The sequence below is a fragment of the Tachysurus fulvidraco genome, chromosome 22 (assembly GCF_022655615.1).
Source record: "Tachysurus fulvidraco isolate hzauxx_2018 chromosome 22, HZAU_PFXX_2.0, whole genome shotgun sequence".
Taxonomy (NCBI): Eukaryota; Metazoa; Chordata; class Actinopteri; order Siluriformes; family Bagridae; genus Tachysurus; species Tachysurus fulvidraco.
In genome coordinates, this window is record NC_062539.1 from 18,293,295 (window position 1) to 18,310,297 (window position 17,003).

General features: G+C 44.8%; 1 protein-coding gene across 5 annotated transcripts in view; it reads left to right on the plus strand.

Annotated features, from left to right (window-relative positions):
* atm (ATM serine/threonine kinase) overlaps positions 1-17,003 on the plus strand; it is a 43,831-nt gene that overhangs the window by 11,259 nt on the left and 15,569 nt on the right. For all 5 annotated transcript variants that reach the window (XM_047806668.1, XM_047806671.1, XM_047806669.1 and 2 more), the window contains 24 exons: positions 524-898; positions 1,188-1,388; positions 1,662-1,763; positions 3,135-3,369; positions 3,605-3,736; positions 3,820-3,945; positions 4,873-4,962; positions 5,257-5,449; positions 6,622-6,815; positions 7,155-7,240; positions 7,475-7,630; positions 8,350-8,425; positions 8,739-8,869; positions 8,992-9,109; positions 9,543-9,713; positions 10,475-10,650; positions 11,221-11,464; positions 11,730-11,842; positions 11,975-12,101; positions 12,224-12,423; positions 13,681-13,855; positions 14,185-14,349; positions 14,521-14,653; positions 16,784-16,879. In XM_047806668.1, the coding sequence (XP_047662624.1) occupies positions 524-898; positions 1,188-1,388; positions 1,662-1,763; positions 3,135-3,369; positions 3,605-3,736; positions 3,820-3,945; positions 4,873-4,962; positions 5,257-5,449; positions 6,622-6,815; positions 7,155-7,240; positions 7,475-7,630; positions 8,350-8,425; positions 8,739-8,869; positions 8,992-9,109; positions 9,543-9,713; positions 10,475-10,650; positions 11,221-11,464; positions 11,730-11,842; positions 11,975-12,101; positions 12,224-12,423; positions 13,681-13,855; positions 14,185-14,349; positions 14,521-14,653; positions 16,784-16,879 (3,815 nt within the window). The remainder of the gene's footprint in view (positions 1-523; positions 899-1,187; positions 1,389-1,661; positions 1,764-3,134; positions 3,370-3,604; positions 3,737-3,819; positions 3,946-4,872; positions 4,963-5,256; positions 5,450-6,621; positions 6,816-7,154; positions 7,241-7,474; positions 7,631-8,349; positions 8,426-8,738; positions 8,870-8,991; positions 9,110-9,542; positions 9,714-10,474; positions 10,651-11,220; positions 11,465-11,729; positions 11,843-11,974; positions 12,102-12,223; positions 12,424-13,680; positions 13,856-14,184; positions 14,350-14,520; positions 14,654-16,783; positions 16,880-17,003) is intronic.

A 17,003-nucleotide genomic window follows, 5' to 3' on the forward strand; every position in this document is an offset into this window, starting at 1 on the left:
GTGTTATATACTGTTATATACAGTGTTATATACTGTTATATACAGTTATATACAGTGTTATACACAGTGTTATATACAGTTATATACAGTGTTATATACAGTGTTATATACACAGTTATATACAGTTATATACAGTGTTATATACAGTTATATACAGTTATATACAGTGTTATATACACAGTTATATACAGTTATATACAGTGTTATATACAGTTATATACAGTTATATACAGTGTTATATACAGTTATACACAGTTATATACAGTTATATACAGTTATATACAGTGTTATATACAGTGTTATATACAGTATACAGTGTTATATACAGTGTACAAAGGAAAGGATGAAGGATAAACTCGGCCTCCTCCTCCTTTTTACGCTCTACATATAAATAACCTCAATTTAAGAGCTAAGTTTTAAAAAGAGACATAACTTAAAGAGAGAACATAAATAATAAGAAAGAACAGGAGACGATAGAATGTGATGCGCAGTAAGTTTATGTTATATTCGTTTGCGTCTCCAGGCTACAGGTGACAGCTGCCCTGGCGTCTAAGTACCCCTCCATGCTTCCTGCCCAGGAGATGCCCCCTCTGCTGTCTCTGCTGTGCCAACTGCTGGGCGAGCAGCAACGTCGAGGAGAGAGGGGCTCGTACGTGCTGCGCTGCCTGAAACAGGTGGCTTTGTGCCAGAGCAAAATCTCAGGAAAGAGCCAGGCTCCGTCGGCGGAACTGGGCCGGATCTGGGCCCGAGTGTGGGCGCTGGCAGTGCGAGGTGTCAGTGCTGCCCACACCGAGGCTCTGTGTCTAGAGCTGTTACAAACCCTGGTGCAGTGCCACCTCGTGCCCGTCGACAGAGAGTTCTGGAAGCTCTTCTCTGGTGCCGTGTGTAAACCGTCTGTGTGAGTAGTTTTGGAGATCTCGCCTGCTCCAAACCTGTAGCTAGGTTTATAAATGTTTGTATAAAGTACAGAGATTACTACAGTGAGTACAAAATGTTATTCAGAATAAAATTAAATGTGATACGAGGCTCTTACCTGTCTGTATCGTATCTGAAGATGTGTAACTCCGATTCAGACACATTATTATACTTACAGGCCACTTTATTAGGAACACCTACAGTCACCAGACCACATAGCAGGATCCTGCAGTAATGAACACACATTTTCTCCTTCACCTCGTGTTCCTCAGGGTTTCGGCTCTCAGCCTCGCCCAGGCCTTGTGTGAGTGTTCGGTTCCGAGGAGCGTGTACAGTACCGAGTGTGTGTCGTCTGTGCTGCTGGAGACCGGTTCTCCAACCTCGCTGAAGGAAGCCATCATTGACTGGCTGCTGATGAATGAGCAGAGCGATGAGATGGAGGAGAGCGTCAGGCTTCACCCGATCATCTGCAGGTCTTTATTGTTTTTCAAAATGAATAAATACCTTTCTATCAAAATGACAAAAATATTGGCACTCTTCAGGACGGAGAGTTCAGCACATTGGGGTGTAATCCAGATGTTTAGCTCTGTGTAATACAAATACGTTCCTCTGTCATTGTGATGTAGTTTTCAGGACATTTAGACATTCTGCTACAGAGCTTTATTATTTTAGAGTTTGGGGATTTCATTTATGGATTTATTTTTTAAGACTGTTGTTGTTGTTGTTGTTGTTGTTGTTGTTTGCAGGAATTTTCCTCTAAATCTTATCCCGAAAATTCTGGTGGCTTTAACGATGAAAGATTCCGTGGCAGGAATGTGGTATCTGATGAGTTCCCATCAACCAGAGTGGTGAGTAACGAGATGTGGTGTTAACTATAAGACTAGTAATGTGGGATCTGTGGAGCAGGAAACACTGAGCGATACCAAACCTGTAGGAGGTGGTGTGAGGTCTGCACTTACAGGAAGTAAATAAACCTGTGTGTGGGTTTTAGCTGATGATGACATCATTAGTCTCTACAACACAGGGGGATGTTTTTGGACACAGAAATGTGAGATGTCCTGGTGACTTAATAATGTGTGATGGTGTTGTGACATGAACACAAATGTAACTGGGTTTAGTTAGAATCAGCTGAATCTGAACCCAGACCGATGTTGTGTGGAACCAGGAACAAACACACTGTGATTACACAGGGTCAAGTTTTCTGTAGGGTTTGTCTCCACCTCAGACCTGTTTGTCTCCACCTCAGACCTGTTTGTCTCCACCTCAGACCTCCGTTTGTCTCCACCTCAGTCCTCAGTTTGTCTCCATCTCAGACCTGTTCGTCTCCACCTCAGTCCTCAGTTTGTCTCCACCTCAGACCTCAGTTATTCTCCACTTCAGTCCTCAGTTTGTCTCCACCTCAGTCCTCAGTTTGTCTCCACCTCAGACCTCAGTTATTCTCCACTTCAGTCCTCAGTTATTCTCCACCTCAGTCCTCAGTTTGTCTCTACCTCAGTCCTCAGTTTGTCTCCATCTCAGACCTCAGTTTGTCTCCACTTCAGTCCTCAGTTTGTCCACCACAGTCCTCAGTTTGTCTCCTCAGTTTGTCTCCACTTCAGTCCTCAGTTTGTCTCCACTTCAGTCCTCAGTTTGTCTCCACTTCAGTCCTCAGTTTGTCTCCACTTCAGTCCTCAGTTTGTCCACCACAGTCCTCAGTTTGTCTCCTCAGTTTGTCTCCACTTCAGTCCTCAGTTTGTCTCCACTTCAGTCCTCAGTTTGTCTCCACTTCAGTCCTCAGTTTGTCTCCACTTCAGTCCTCAGTTTGTCCACCACAGTCCTCAGTTTGTCTCCTCAGTTTGCCTCAGTCCTCAGTTTGTCTCCTCAGTTTGTCTCCACTTCAGACCTCAGTTTGTCTCCTCAGTTTGTCTCCACTTCAGACCTCAGTTTGTCTCCACCTCAGTCCTCAGTTTGTCTCCTCAGTTTGTCTCCACTTCAGACCTCAGTTTGTCTCCACTTCAGTCCTCAGTTTGTCTCCTCAGTTTGTCTCCACTTCAGACCTCAGTTTGTCTCCACCTCAGTCCTCAGTTTGTCTCCTCAGTTTGTCTCCACTTCAGTCCTCAGTTTGTCGCCTCAGTTTGTCTCCACTTCAGTCCTCAGTTTGTGTCCTCAGTTTGTTTAAGTCTCTTGTTCTGCATCCATTTTTAAAGCTGCTGACCTTTCTCTGTCTTTGTCCTCTCCAGCACGTCTCCACCAGGTCGTCCCGCTGAACCGAGAGCCCTACTGAATGAAATCGAGACACTGTACCTGCAGGTCAGTTTTGATGATGTGGCCTCGCACCGTGCAGCAGAAGAAAACCAACGTCATCGAAGATGTCAAGAAAAACCTCAGCTCACTGTGATCGACTCTCTCAGGTCACGAGTGGAACGGAGTCTTCAGGCCGTAGCTGACCATCTCCTCAACTCCTTCTCTCCTGATGTTAGTCACATCCTTATTCATATTATTTATTTATTTAGTAAGCACCTTTAAGCCTCCATGTCCTCCGTGTCCTCCGTGTCCTCACCCGAGCTGCTGATTCCACTGAAGCTGGACGACTATAAATAATAATAAGTGTAAAATTTAATTTTGAGCAAAATGATGTTGTGTTCTGTAATTTATTATAACGTCTAACTTTAGTGTTTCAGTAAACAGTTGACTTTTATTTATTATTTAGAGCCCTAATACGTCCCCAGTGTGTATGGTGAGCTGCTTGAGCCTTCTGACTGGAACACTGGGTGCCTTCGTCTGTATCGGACTCCTCACTGAGGAAAGTGTGTGTCACACTCCTCTGTTTCAAACAGCCAAGGTACGAGTGTAAAAGATAAAGCTGTCCCTAAGACGTGTGTATTTCAGACATTTCTCACTCAAAGACGTCTCTGTCGTCTGCAGACCGTAGCTCAGGACTTCAGTGAGTACGTCACCTCCACAAAGACCAAGTTACATGAAGATGAAACTCTGTCTGTGCTTAAATCTGTGATGAAGATGTGCTCAGAAATCATCAGCAGCAAGAACCAAGTGAGTTTGTTCTCATCCCTTCATTATAAAGACAAATGTGTTGGAAAAACAAGAGCTCCTTTTTATACAAACGTCTCATCAGGCAATAATCAGGAATAAGAGTTTAAATTGGAGATGGAAGCAGATGATGACGTTGACTGGGTAAAATACACATCCATGATTTCAGGACAGATTCTACAGAAGCTGTAAGATCTGTAAGAAAAAAATCTGTAAGATCTCCAGACCAGAAGGTCACGTGTCCTCTGGGACCTTTTATACGTTTGGTGTAAATGTCTTGTGACTCTCGCTGTTCTATTCTCAGACGTCTTTTACCCAAATGGTGAGATCTATGAAGAAAATTTAAATAAAGCACACAGAAATGTCTGAAGACGATGTGAGGAAAAGCTTGGTGCAGTTCTGAAGGATGGTGCAGGAAAAGTCACAAGTGTTTTTTACAACAACAATAATTCTAAACAATTTTTGGTTGATAAAGGTGTGTTTAGTCGCCGTGTTTCTGCCGTGAGACAATGTTCTGTGACAAGACACTAAAGATGTTGGTGCTGCTCTTAAAGGTCACATGACAGAAAATTGTTGGAACGATGGAACTGAAGTCGAAGATTTAGTGGGACATACGGTCGAAAAGTTATGGGCACTTTTGTAAATTTTGTTCTGGTTACTGTAGCGCCATCATGTGGCCAGTCGGGGTGAGACTGCAGTGTTGTAGACTGGTGGCATTTTAGCAGCCCTCAGAGTTTCATGTCTCTCAGCTGCAAGATCACTTTGATTTGGTCTGCAAGATTTTAGGGCATAACAAGAACAAGAAGAAGATTAATAATAATAATAATAATAATAATAATAATAATAATAATAATAATAATGATAAAACTCCCCACAATAACAATAGAGTTTCAGTACGTGTGAATGTAACGCAGTGTTTGTCTCGGACAGGACAGTGTCTCTACAGTCTCCCGCAGATTAATCATGAAGACTCTTCCTGCTCGTCTGCTGAGTGAGCTGTCAGAAATCTGTAAGATGATGGTAAGTCTCACACACACCTTATTGCTCTTTATAGCTTTTACCTGCAGTTACACAGTGAACTTCATACAAGTGTGCAGAAGCTGTGAAGTGTGATGAATCATTTCAGTGTAATAACAGTTATTATAGAGTAATAACCACCATTATAACATCTAACTACTTCAGATGGAGGCAGAGAAGCTATTAGTGCCATTTAATGCTGCTTAAGAACACTACATTAAACACACACAGTATAAGTGATGCTGTATGAAGCAGTCTGTGTGATCTGTGATACCTTTGTGTTGAACGACTCCACAGCTAGGAAACTCTGCTAAAAGAGACAGTGCAGGAGTAGATAACAGTCCTGATGACATGGAGGTGAGCAGAACACAACTGGAGGAGAACCCGCAGGAGGAAGTCGATCTGTTTGACGAGAGCGACGGCACACGGCAGAGCAGCGACGCCACGCAGACGCTCAACACTGACTTGACCGATTCCCAACACGGCTTAGGTACTAAAGTAATAAACACAATGCAGAGAATTGTTATGGACCATGAAATGACCTTATACCAAAAGTTCTGCTCGGTTCCTGATTCTGTTTGGATAGGAGGTGTTGATTCGTCCAGTTCAGTGCTCTAATACGTATTCACAGGATTTATACACATCAGTTCCTCTACAACTTTTGCTTCTGCTTTTCTTTTGAAAGTTTTCTTCACAAGTTTATTGTAAAAGAACGACTTGAATTGGTGAAAATCGCAAGCACGAGATTCTTCTTTTAAACTTCTACCGGCGTGGACACACGTCTGCCATCATGCCTCCTGGTGACACTGAGCAGTCAAACACTCCATACAATCTACTGCTAATAATAAACAGATGTGTGGTTATAGATAGAGTGAAGTTCTCTGTAGGCAGATGTTTATTTAACATTTACAGAAGGAGTCTCCAGTGTCATCACTGACTAAGTGCCTTTTTACACCCGGTCACTTCGTGTGTTGTCTCTGATCCGATAGCTGTCTGATTTGTGCCACATAAACGCGTCTCGGCGAATCGGATATCGATCTGATCTTTTTACTCCCGCCCAAAATGCTAATATATTTGACCTCATTTTCGTTTCTGGCGCGATGCACGACTGTGAGACTCAACTGCGAGTGACGTAGTTCCGTTTGGGAGGAGTTTAGCGCTGACGTATGTGGCTTGAACAACCACATGCATTTACACCTGTCCAGTTTCATCTGAAACGCGTCCCAGACCACCTCCTGAAGGGGTTTGTACCATCGGGTTTATATCCGTCTCCAAAACGTTTCGGAGGGCATTTAGACCTGGTCTTTTTACCGTCGGATCACAGAAAACGCAGGAAGTGACCAGGGGTAAAAAGCCCCTTAGAGCTACAACTAAAAGTATAAAGTTCCCCCATGGAACAGTCTGCAGGATGGATGAGGTGGACTTGTGCAGCTGTTCTGTAATAAGCTGCATATTATTAACTTCAGGGGAAAGTGATGGAAGGAACGTTCATGGTAAAGAAGAAATAAACCACTTCACGTCATAACACTTTTGTGTAACGATGTTTAATTCGTCGCTCACGTTAATGAGAGATGTGTGAGTTTATAAAGAAACACAGTTAGAGAAGAGTCTGATGTCAGCAGAGTAAATAACTAGATCTGATACGTAACTGTGTTTATTCAGGAGCGAAGAGCCCTCTCTCACAGGAGCACCTGACCAAACAGGACCTGACCTTCCTGGACACTCTGGAGTTTCTCTCACTCTGCACGTCGTTTGAACTCGGTACCGGACTCACCTTTAAACCCCTGGACCTTCGGCGCAAGCTGCTAAAACTTCTGGATCTGATGGACTGTGCCAAACCGCTGCACCTCCACATGGTGAGAGCCGTGAGAATGCGTCTGGGCTTTGATAACGATTCTGATATTTCATCTTGTTCGAGGAGGAACTTTAGGAGAATGTTCCACAGTCGACCCCATAGCACAGCAGGTGGTGAACTTGTATGCAAAAGTTTACACCCCCGATACACGGAACAAATAAATAAATAAAGCTAAATGTGGGCGAATCGTATAACAAGACAACGGGTTAAAACATTCCAGTCATAAAGCAGCTCTGTAAGTTAGACAAGTGGGATTTATGGCAGAAGGATAAATGAAATGTTGTTAATAAATGATATCTGTTGTGCATCTAAGCCACTTTCTGGTCTTGTCCCTGTGCAGTATCTGGTCCTGCTGAAGGTGCTTCCTGCTGAGACGATGATGACTCTGAAAGCCGACGAGTTCGACCTGCTGCTCAAACCTCTGGCGTAAGAAATGTTTGCTCGTATCATTAGATCTTCCCTGACGCCTACTGTACACCGTCATAAACCTCGGTCTCTGCTGCTGATGTGTGGCTCAAGCCACTTGCTCTGAACCTTTTGGAAGTCAAACATCAGAACGGTTTTCATTTTTATTTAAAATATTTCCAAAGGGTCAGTAAACGTTGTCTTAAGGATAAATGACCTCATAACCAAATTTCTTTTTTTAAATATTTTTAACAGAGACATATGTTCTCATTATCGGCTGGATCAGGAGATGTGCTGTACCATCCTGTTGGCGCTGCTGCCGTGCGTGCACTGCTTGTACAGCCCACCTGAGCAGGGCGAGGACATGGGTCATGTTCGGGGGGTGGTGCTGCAAGTGCTCTCGGGCTTCTGGTGGGTAACGATACAAACAGCACCGTAAGAATATTAATACCATTAACATGAACAACCTACAGGGTCGGTGGTTCGACTCCCACCTCTGCCGCATGTGTGCATGTTCTCCTGGTGCTTCAGAAGCTTCTCCTCTGGTGCAGATACGAGCTGTAGTCTGGTGTGTGAATGGGTGTGTAAGTGTGTGTGTGTGTGTGTGTGTGTGTGTGTGTGTGTGTGTGTGTGTGTGTGCAATTGTTACATATTCAAGTTATAGAAAATATAAAATCTAGTAAATGAATACAGATGAGTTGCAGAAGCGTGTTGTAGTGCAGTATATGATGTTAAGTAGTAAGTGTTAAGTCCAAGAAAAAGTCCAAACTCCATCACTAAAGGACCTGCAGGATGAAGCTCCTTCTCCTTCTCTCTGTGGTCTTCAGTGAACAAAAGCTCTTGACCACAGAGGAGTAGTTATACTTTCACTGTGTTCCTGCTGTGGATAGACTGCAGACCAGGCAGCTCAGTGTGGCTGTGCACTCGGCCCATGGCGCCACCCTCTGGAGAGCTCAGGACTTGCGTTTAATTTAGATATTATTGCATAATGTATAATGTTTAAGATCAGATAATAATACAGTGTTAAGTACAAAAGACTAAGATAAATATTTGTAAAGATAAATATCGTATACTAGAAAGATTTTCTAAACCGAAAGCTCAGATTTTTCTCAATTTTTTATCCTTCACAGCATCTTGGGTAAAAGTGGCAAATGCACTTCAGCAGTAAGGGCAGCACTGGGACGCTGTTTACTCGCTTTAATGGAGGTAAGAATATTTATGGCTGCGGCTCCGAGGGTCCCCGTGTACGATTAGCTGTTCTCATCTCTAAATTGTCTGTAAAATGGGTGTGTGATTGTGCCCTTGTGCCTTGAGAAGGACTCGTGGTACACAAAATAGACCGGCTAGTGAGAGGGAATAACTCTGTATAATGTGAGGGATAAATGAAGAGTTCTCAGCATGGAGCACCTTCTTACCAGTCACAGAGAATTCAACTGGACTGTGGAGGCAACATAAACTATAAAGCAGGACTGAAGGCATATTTAATGTTTAATAATGAATTACTTTGGTGTTTGTGTAGGTCGATCCTTGCTGTAAGTGGGCGGTCTTATCCCTGAGAGAGGAGGAGCTTCCAGCTTGTGTGGTTTTGCCCTCACACCTGGCAGAACCTCACCATCTTGTTCGCATGCAGGCGGCCATGAACGTAGAAAGGTGTTTTAAAATAAATACTTACACGACGCTGATATAAAACCTGACATGTCACGTATAATAAAATGACCCAATAGTAACGAAAGCGCTGTCCGTGTCTCATCCTGCACCTCTGACGTCTACAGACTGTTCCTGGAGAAGGTGGTTTGTGGAAAAGAGCAGAAGAAGATGCTCCCATTAAAACACCAGCAAACAGCCTTTGAGAACGTCTACCTGAAGGCACAAGAGGGGACAAAGATCCCGGTAAGTCCCGTGGAATAACTGTGCGTTCTCGTCCTCTTGGGAAGCCGTAATCTCGTTTAAGAGCAGCTGAAAGACACAGAGTGAGAAATCAGTCAATGGTGACTGTGATATGAGCGACAACCAGCAGTGCAGGCGTTAGTGAGCGTGATGGACAGCATGTGGAGACGTGTGGAGTGGACATGCTGCACTGTCTGGGAGATGAGGCAGGTCTCTGGACGTTTTGAGAACGATCCCTCAGCTTCCAATGCAGAAAAATGTCCGATTTTCAGATGACACTATTTACCCGTCGCATATCGTATGAAATATCTAAAGGAAAGAATCAGAAATAAAGCAGATCTGTTGCTCACTCAGGTGTGAAACACAAAGGCTGTTATTCTTCTGCCGTGTTTATTCCACACAGCTAGTGCACTTCACTTCATTCTGCTTCTTACAGAGAAACGAGTCCCCAGAAGACCTTCCTGATGAGACCTTTAACCGACGGTCAACTCTGCTGAAAAGTCTGTCGGTGGTGATGTGCTGCAGCCCCGTGTGTGAGAAACAGGCGCTGTTCGCTCTCTTTCAGTCGTGCAAGGAGAACAACATCGAGGAGAACATGATTAAAAAGGTGCCTAAGAAAGCAGCGAGAAGGAACGAGTGTGTATGAGGTCACCGTAAACAGGTCATGGTGACATTTATATTTGTTTTGTTTCAGTTTGGTTTGTACCACGTCCTAATAGCCTAACTTTATTACTTACATTATAATATATTATAATATTCTGAGAGGGGGGCACAGTGACTTAGCGGTTAGCACGTTCCCATCACACCTCCAGGGTCGGGGGTTCGATTCCCACCTCCACCTTGTGTGTGTGGAGTTTGCATGTTCTCCCCGTGCCTCGGGGGTTTCCTCCGGGTACTCCGGTTTCCTCCCCCGGTCCAAAGACATGCATGGTAGGTTGATTGGCATCTCTGGAAAATTGTCCGTAGTGTGTGAGTGTGTGTGTGTGAATGAGAGTGTGTGTGTGTGTGTGTGTGTGTGTGTGCGCCGTGTATACTGCCTCGATGCCCGACGACGCCTGAGATAGGCACAGGCTCCCCGTGACCCGAGAAGTTCGGATAAGCGGTAGGAAATGAATGAATGAATGAATATTCTGAGATGAGGTCAGACGATTAAACGTGGACGCTGCAGATTAAACACAGGTCTGTTGTTGCTTTAAAGAGGTGTAGAAACATCTGTATTTATGTAATGTTTGAGGATGAGCTGAGTGTGAAACAGGAAGCAGGATAACGCAGGATTCCCTTTAACCAGGGTTTAGGACCATTTCAGGTGCTGAGAAAGTCCTTCTGTAGTTTACTAGCAATGTTAATCATTTTGCTTTCACTGCACAGGTGTTGGTGAGCGTTTCTCTTTCTCTGGGCTACAGAAGCTCTGAGGCGTTTGTCTGCTCTCATCTGAACTACCTGGTGGCTGAGTGGCTGAACCAGAGACAGACGGACATCACCTACACACTGCAGTCCTTCCCTTATGTGCTTTTAAACTACAGCAGTCTGGAGGAGTTTTACAGGTACCACAGTTACACATGAAGACCATTAAGATTCAGAAGAAACCGTTTTATTATACATTTTATTTTATGGTTACAATTTTTAAAGGAGAGGGGGGGCACGGTGGCTTAGCGGTTAGCACGTTCCCCTCACACCTCCAGGGTCGGGGTTCGATTCCCACCTCCTCCTTGTGTGTGTGGAGTTTACATGTTCTCCCCGTGCCTCGGGGGTTTCCTCCGGGTACTCCGGTTTCCTCCCCCGGTCCAAAGACATGCATGGTAGGTTGATTGGCATCTCTGGGAAATTGTCCGTAGTGTGTGAGTGTGTGAGTGAATGAGAGTGTGTGTGTGTGTCCTGTGATGGGTTGGCACTCCGTCCAGGGTGTATCCTGCCTCGATGCCCGATGACGCCTGAGATAGACACAGGCTCCCCGTGACCCGAGAAGTTCGGATAAGCGGTAGAAGATGAACGAGTGAATGATTGAATGAATGAAGTTTTAAAGGAGAAAAATAGATCATAGTTTTTTGTGATTCTCAGACGAACACGATGGACGGCTTTACTTCATGCCGTCCGATGTTTTTTCTGCATTTCAGGTCGTCGTATCATGTTCTCATCCCACGCTTGGTCTTCCTGAATGACTTTGAGCAGGTGAAATCTATTGCGAGTCACCTGAAGCAGGACTGGAGGCAGCTGGTAGCCAACTGCTTTCCTAAAATCATGGTGAACATCCTGCCCCACTTCGCCGTCCCCGGCCATGACGCCGAGGCTGCGAGACAGAGAGAGAACGCGCACCAGGTTTATGAACTGCTGAAGGACGACCAGTGTCTGGGGAAACAGGTACGGACACTAAACCGTGTACACCAGATAGTCCAGGAGGTTTTAGCCCTTTACCTGTCAAAGTAACAACATTTCTGTGGTGGGAGGGAATCTATGTGAAAACGTCTCTGTCGACACACACCACCTTTATCACACCGAGATAAAGAGATTTAATTCGAATTGAAGAAAATATTAAATTTAATGTTCTTAAATAACAGACAGAGTGTAAAATGTCCACACTGATTGTTTGAACATTTCCACGTGTGCTGATGTTTCTGTTTCGCAGCAAATTGACAGTCTGATATGCGGCAACCTGGCAGAGATTGTCGTGGAGCTGCTGATGACCCTGTACGAGGGCGCAGACGCTGCCGAAAGAGGAGACCTGCAGAAGTTTATTGGGTGAATTAATTATATATATATTTAGTTCTTGTTGTGATTTATAGTCTTTTGTGTTAATGTCTTGTGTTCCTTATCCCTCCTTATAGATTCGGTGCCTGATTTGTGTAAAGTTTGTGTGTGTGTTGTGTGTAGGGAACTGGATCCTGCTCCAAATCCACCGTTCTTCAGCTCACATGTGATTAAAGCGACACTAGGTTACCTCAGCAAGTGTCACAGCACCAGTCACAGGTCACTGGTAGCCATTCTGTCCAAGACTCCAGTAAGATCCTGATATTATTCACTAATATTACAGATGTTACACAGATTCCTGTAATTCTATATTATTTTTATTTTAGTTCTGTATTTTATTTGTGTGTATTTGTGTCTTATTCTGTCTTGTAGATGTCCATACAGAAGATTCTGACCTCAGTGTGCCAGCGAGCAGCCGAGACCACCAACGCCTACGAGAGGCATCGCATCCTCATGATGTATCACCTGTTTGTCAACCTGCTGCTCTGTGAGGTTAAAGATGGTCTGGGAGGAGCGTGGGCCTTCGTCCTGAGGGATATCATCTACACCCTTATACACCACATCAACAGCAGGTCCACACACACACACACACACACACACACACACACACACACACACACACACACACACACACACACACACACACACACTGGGAGGAGCGTGGGCCTTCGTCCTGAGGGATATCATCTACACCCTTATACACCACATCAACAGCAGGTCCACACACACACACACACACACACACACACACACACACACACACACACACACACACACACACACTGGGAGGAGCGTGGGCCTTCGTCCTGAGGGATATCATCTACACCCTTATACACCACATCAACAGCAGGTCCACACACACACACACATACACACACACACACACACACACACTGGGAGGAGCGTGGGCCTTCGTCCTGAGGGATATCATCTACACCCTTATACACCACATCAACAGCAGGTCCACACACACACACACACACACACACACACACACACACACACACACACACACACACACACACACACTGGGAGGAGCGTGGGCCTTCGTCCTGAGGGATATCATCTACACCCTTATACACCACATCAACAGCAGGTCCACACACACACACACACACACACACACACACACACACACACACACACAGGGAGGAGCGTGGGCCTTCGTCCTGAGGGATATCATCTACACCCTTATACACCACATCAACAGCAGGTCCACACACACACACATACACACACACACACACACACACACACACACACACACACTGGGAGGAGCGTGGGCCTTCGTCCTGAGGGATATCATCTACACCCTTATACACCACATCAACAGCAGGTCCACACACACACACACACACACACACACTGGGAGGAGCGTGGGCCTTCGTCCTGAGGGATATCATCTACACCCTTATACACCACATCAACAGCAGGTCCACACACACACACACACACACACACACACACACACACACACACACACACACGGAGTAGCGTGGGCCGTCGTCGTGAGGGATATCATCTACACCCTTATACACCACATCAACAGCAGGTCCACACACACACACATACACACACACACACACACACACACACACACACACACACACACACTGGGAGGAGCGTGGGCCTTCGTCCTGAGGGATATCATCTACACCCTTATACACCACATCAACAGCAGGTCCACACACACACACACACACACACACACACACACACACACACACACACACACACACAAAGGTTTTAATTTTTCTTGAAATGTTTCTTCTCTCTTTAAGGCCTTAAGCTGCTTAAGTAGATTAAACTAAGTGGTTACTTTTCCTCAGGTCAGGGCATCAGGACGAGGTTTCTGCCCGCAGTCTCGCTCTGTGCTGTGACCTGCTCAACACCGTGTGCCACACGGCCATCCACTTCTGTGACGATGCTCTAGAGAGCCACCTACAGGTCATTGTGGGAACTCTGACAGCACAAGTCACCGAGCAGCCTGCCATATCTCAGCAGGTTTGTTATAACTCTGACCCCTGGATCTCTGCATGCATGAGCAGAGCAGAAGAAGTTTGTGTTCAGTGCACTTTCACACCAGTAGTGATCGTATCGCACGGCTGAACCGCGACGTGTGTATCGCAAATACAAGCAAATCACTTACTCACTTAAATAGGATTTTGCAAACAGTGTTAAAGTTAATAGATCTTAGAGAAGAACCTCATCAAGAGGCTTATTAGTGTATCATTAAATTATAAGGTAGACTTGTAGTAAATCATTTAAACATGCTTTTGTTGCGTAGTGCTTATTTAGTTTCATGGTGACATTGCTGAGATTTTTTGTGGCAGGTTCTGAGTCTGCTCAAGTTTCTGGTGATTGAGAACCCAGATAACGAGTATCTAAGGAGAGCGATTCCTCTGCTCGAGCCTTTTCCCGATCGGCCGGCGTTCGCCGAGCTCCGAGCAGCACAGCACGCGCTCAAATACAGCTGTGGGGCCTTCAGTCTCAGACAGGTACGGACGAGGGTCTTTATTTAGAGCTTTGTTTGTTTAGCAATTCATTGTAGTGTGAAATAAACACAGAATGTGTCATAAAGGAATAAAAACATCAGCAATCACGATTTAAAACTTTTGAAGAAATCATTCATGGCTTTAACCTTGACTGATATTTTTCCTGTGTTGCAGGAGATCGAGCATTTCTTGTTGGTGACGTCATGTGACTCGTTACCTCTCACTCGATTGGAGGGTCTAAAGGATTTAAAGAGACAGTTACACACTCACAAGCAGCAGGTTGAGCAGCTGGTAAAAGAATGTCATGGTGAGTAGGATACAGATGAGCTGTCACCTTCCTCTGGAGAATTGATCTTTTATTATCAGCCACAGTGTACGAGATCCCTGAAAACATTCTATAGCAGATACAGCAGATGGATTAGATTATATAGCGAACGTCCTGCTAACATGAACCTTACGTAGGATCCAACGCGTTTCATGTCATGACATCATTGTCGGTCATTACGTCATTCATTATGGGAGTCCTCATGTCATGACATCATTGTCGGTCATTACGTCACTCATTATGGGAGTCCTCATGTCATGACATCATTGTCGGTCATTACGTCACTCATTATGGGAGTCCTGGATTATCTTCTTTCACACTTTACAGTACTCATGTGGACAGAGGTGCCCTTGAGCAAGGCACCGAACCCCCCAACTGCTCCCCGGGCGCCACAGCATAAATGGCTGCCCACTGCTCCGGGTGTGTGTTCACTGCTGTGTGTGTGTGTGTGTGTGTGTGTGTGTGTGTGTGTGTGTGTGTGTGTGTGTGTGTGTGTGTGTGTGTGTGTTCACTGCTGTGTGTGTGTTCATGGTGTGTGTTCACTGCTGTGTGTGTGTGTGTGTGTTCATGGTGTGTGTGTTCACTGCTGTGTGTGTGTGTGTGTGTGTGTGTGTGTGTGTGTGTGTGTTCACTGCTGTGTGTGTGTTCATGGTGTGTGTTCACTGCTGTGTGTGTGTGTGTGTTCATGGTGTGTGTGTTCACTGCTGTGTGTGTGTGTGTGTGTGTGTGTTCACTGCTGTGTGTGTGTTCACTGCTGTGTGTGTGTTCACTGCTGTGTGTGTTCACTGCTGTGTGTGTTCACTGCTGTGTGTGTTCACTGCTGTGTGTGTTCACTGCTGTGTGTGTTCACTGCTGTGTGTGTGTGTTCACTGCTGTGTGTGTGTGTGTGTGTGTGTGTGTTCACTGCTGTGTGTGTGTGTGTGTGTTCACTGCTGTGTGTGTGTGTGTGTGTGTGTGTTCACTGCTGTGTGTGTGTGTGTGTTCACTGCTGTGTGTGTGTTCACTGCTTTGTGTGTGTGTGTGTGTGTTCACTGCTGTGTGTGTGTGTGTGTGTGTGTGTGTGTTCACTGCTGTGTGTGTGTGTTCACTGCTGTGTGTGTGTGTGTGTGTGTGTGTGTGTGTGTTCACTGCTGTGTGTGTGTGTTCACTGCTCTGTGTGTGTGTGTGTGTTCACTGCTCTGTGTGTGTGTGTGTGTTCACTGCTGTGTGTGTGTGTGTTCACTGCTGTGTGTGTGTTCACTGCTGTGTGTGTGTGTGTGTGTGTGTGTGTGTGTGTGTGTGTGTGTGTGTGTGTGTGTGTGTGTGTGTGTGTGTGTGTGTGTGTGTGTGTGCACTTTGGATGGGTCAAATGCAGAGAACGAATTCTGAGTGTGAGTCACTGTACATAGCCGTACGTCACGTCACTTTCACTGCTCATGCTTTATCAGCGTTATCAATTTAATCTTGTTCATAATCTGATTATTTGCATATTTTTGCCATAGATTATGAATATATAAATACGGCACATGGCCGCTTTAAATTGTCTCACTCTTTTACATTATTGGGAAAAAAGGAAAAGTCTGTCGTTCACAGCTTTCTGCTATTTTTTTTTTTTTTGGCTTTTTAAGTTTTGTTGATTTCCAATTTGAATTTTTTTCACTAATTTTCATAAATAGATAGATAGATAGATAGATAGATAGATAGATAGATAGATAGATAGATAGATAGATAGATAGATAGATAGATAATTTATCCTGAAAAGACTTTTTTAATCACTATAAATAAAACTGTCTCCTTTTCGCTTTTATTGACACATTTTTTGTTACCATTTAATGTTGTTTTCTATTTTTTCCCTGAAACATCTACATTTCCAACACAGCAGGGTTTCTGTGACTGTACAAACACACGCCGTTCAGTTTCAGATTGGTTTCTGTTGCTAAGCATCAAGCCGTAAGATTCTAACACCACGTCGTTTCGTACATGTGATAAACCCTTCACACACTGCTGCTATCTCTGCCTCAGGGTTTAATACCCCCGGGGTAAATAGCTGTGCTCAGCCTGCTTCTAATAAAAGTCTGAGCGGTTCCTGTACTTGAATTTTAAGACTTATTCTAAAGTGTTTCTTTCCCAAAGCTGATCCGTCTCGCAGTGTGCTGGTCAAGCTGGTGCTGAACCTCCTGCAGCTGTGCAAACTGGCAGCCAACCATCCGGGAGGTCGAGACATTTTAGGTGAGATCTTCCTGGTGCTTTACTGCATGTGGTCAGTGGTTTCATTAATGAAATCTTCTCCCTCTGGATTCACCACAAACCTGCTCTGGATGTGTAGATAAAGAAGATTTAATAAAATAATAAA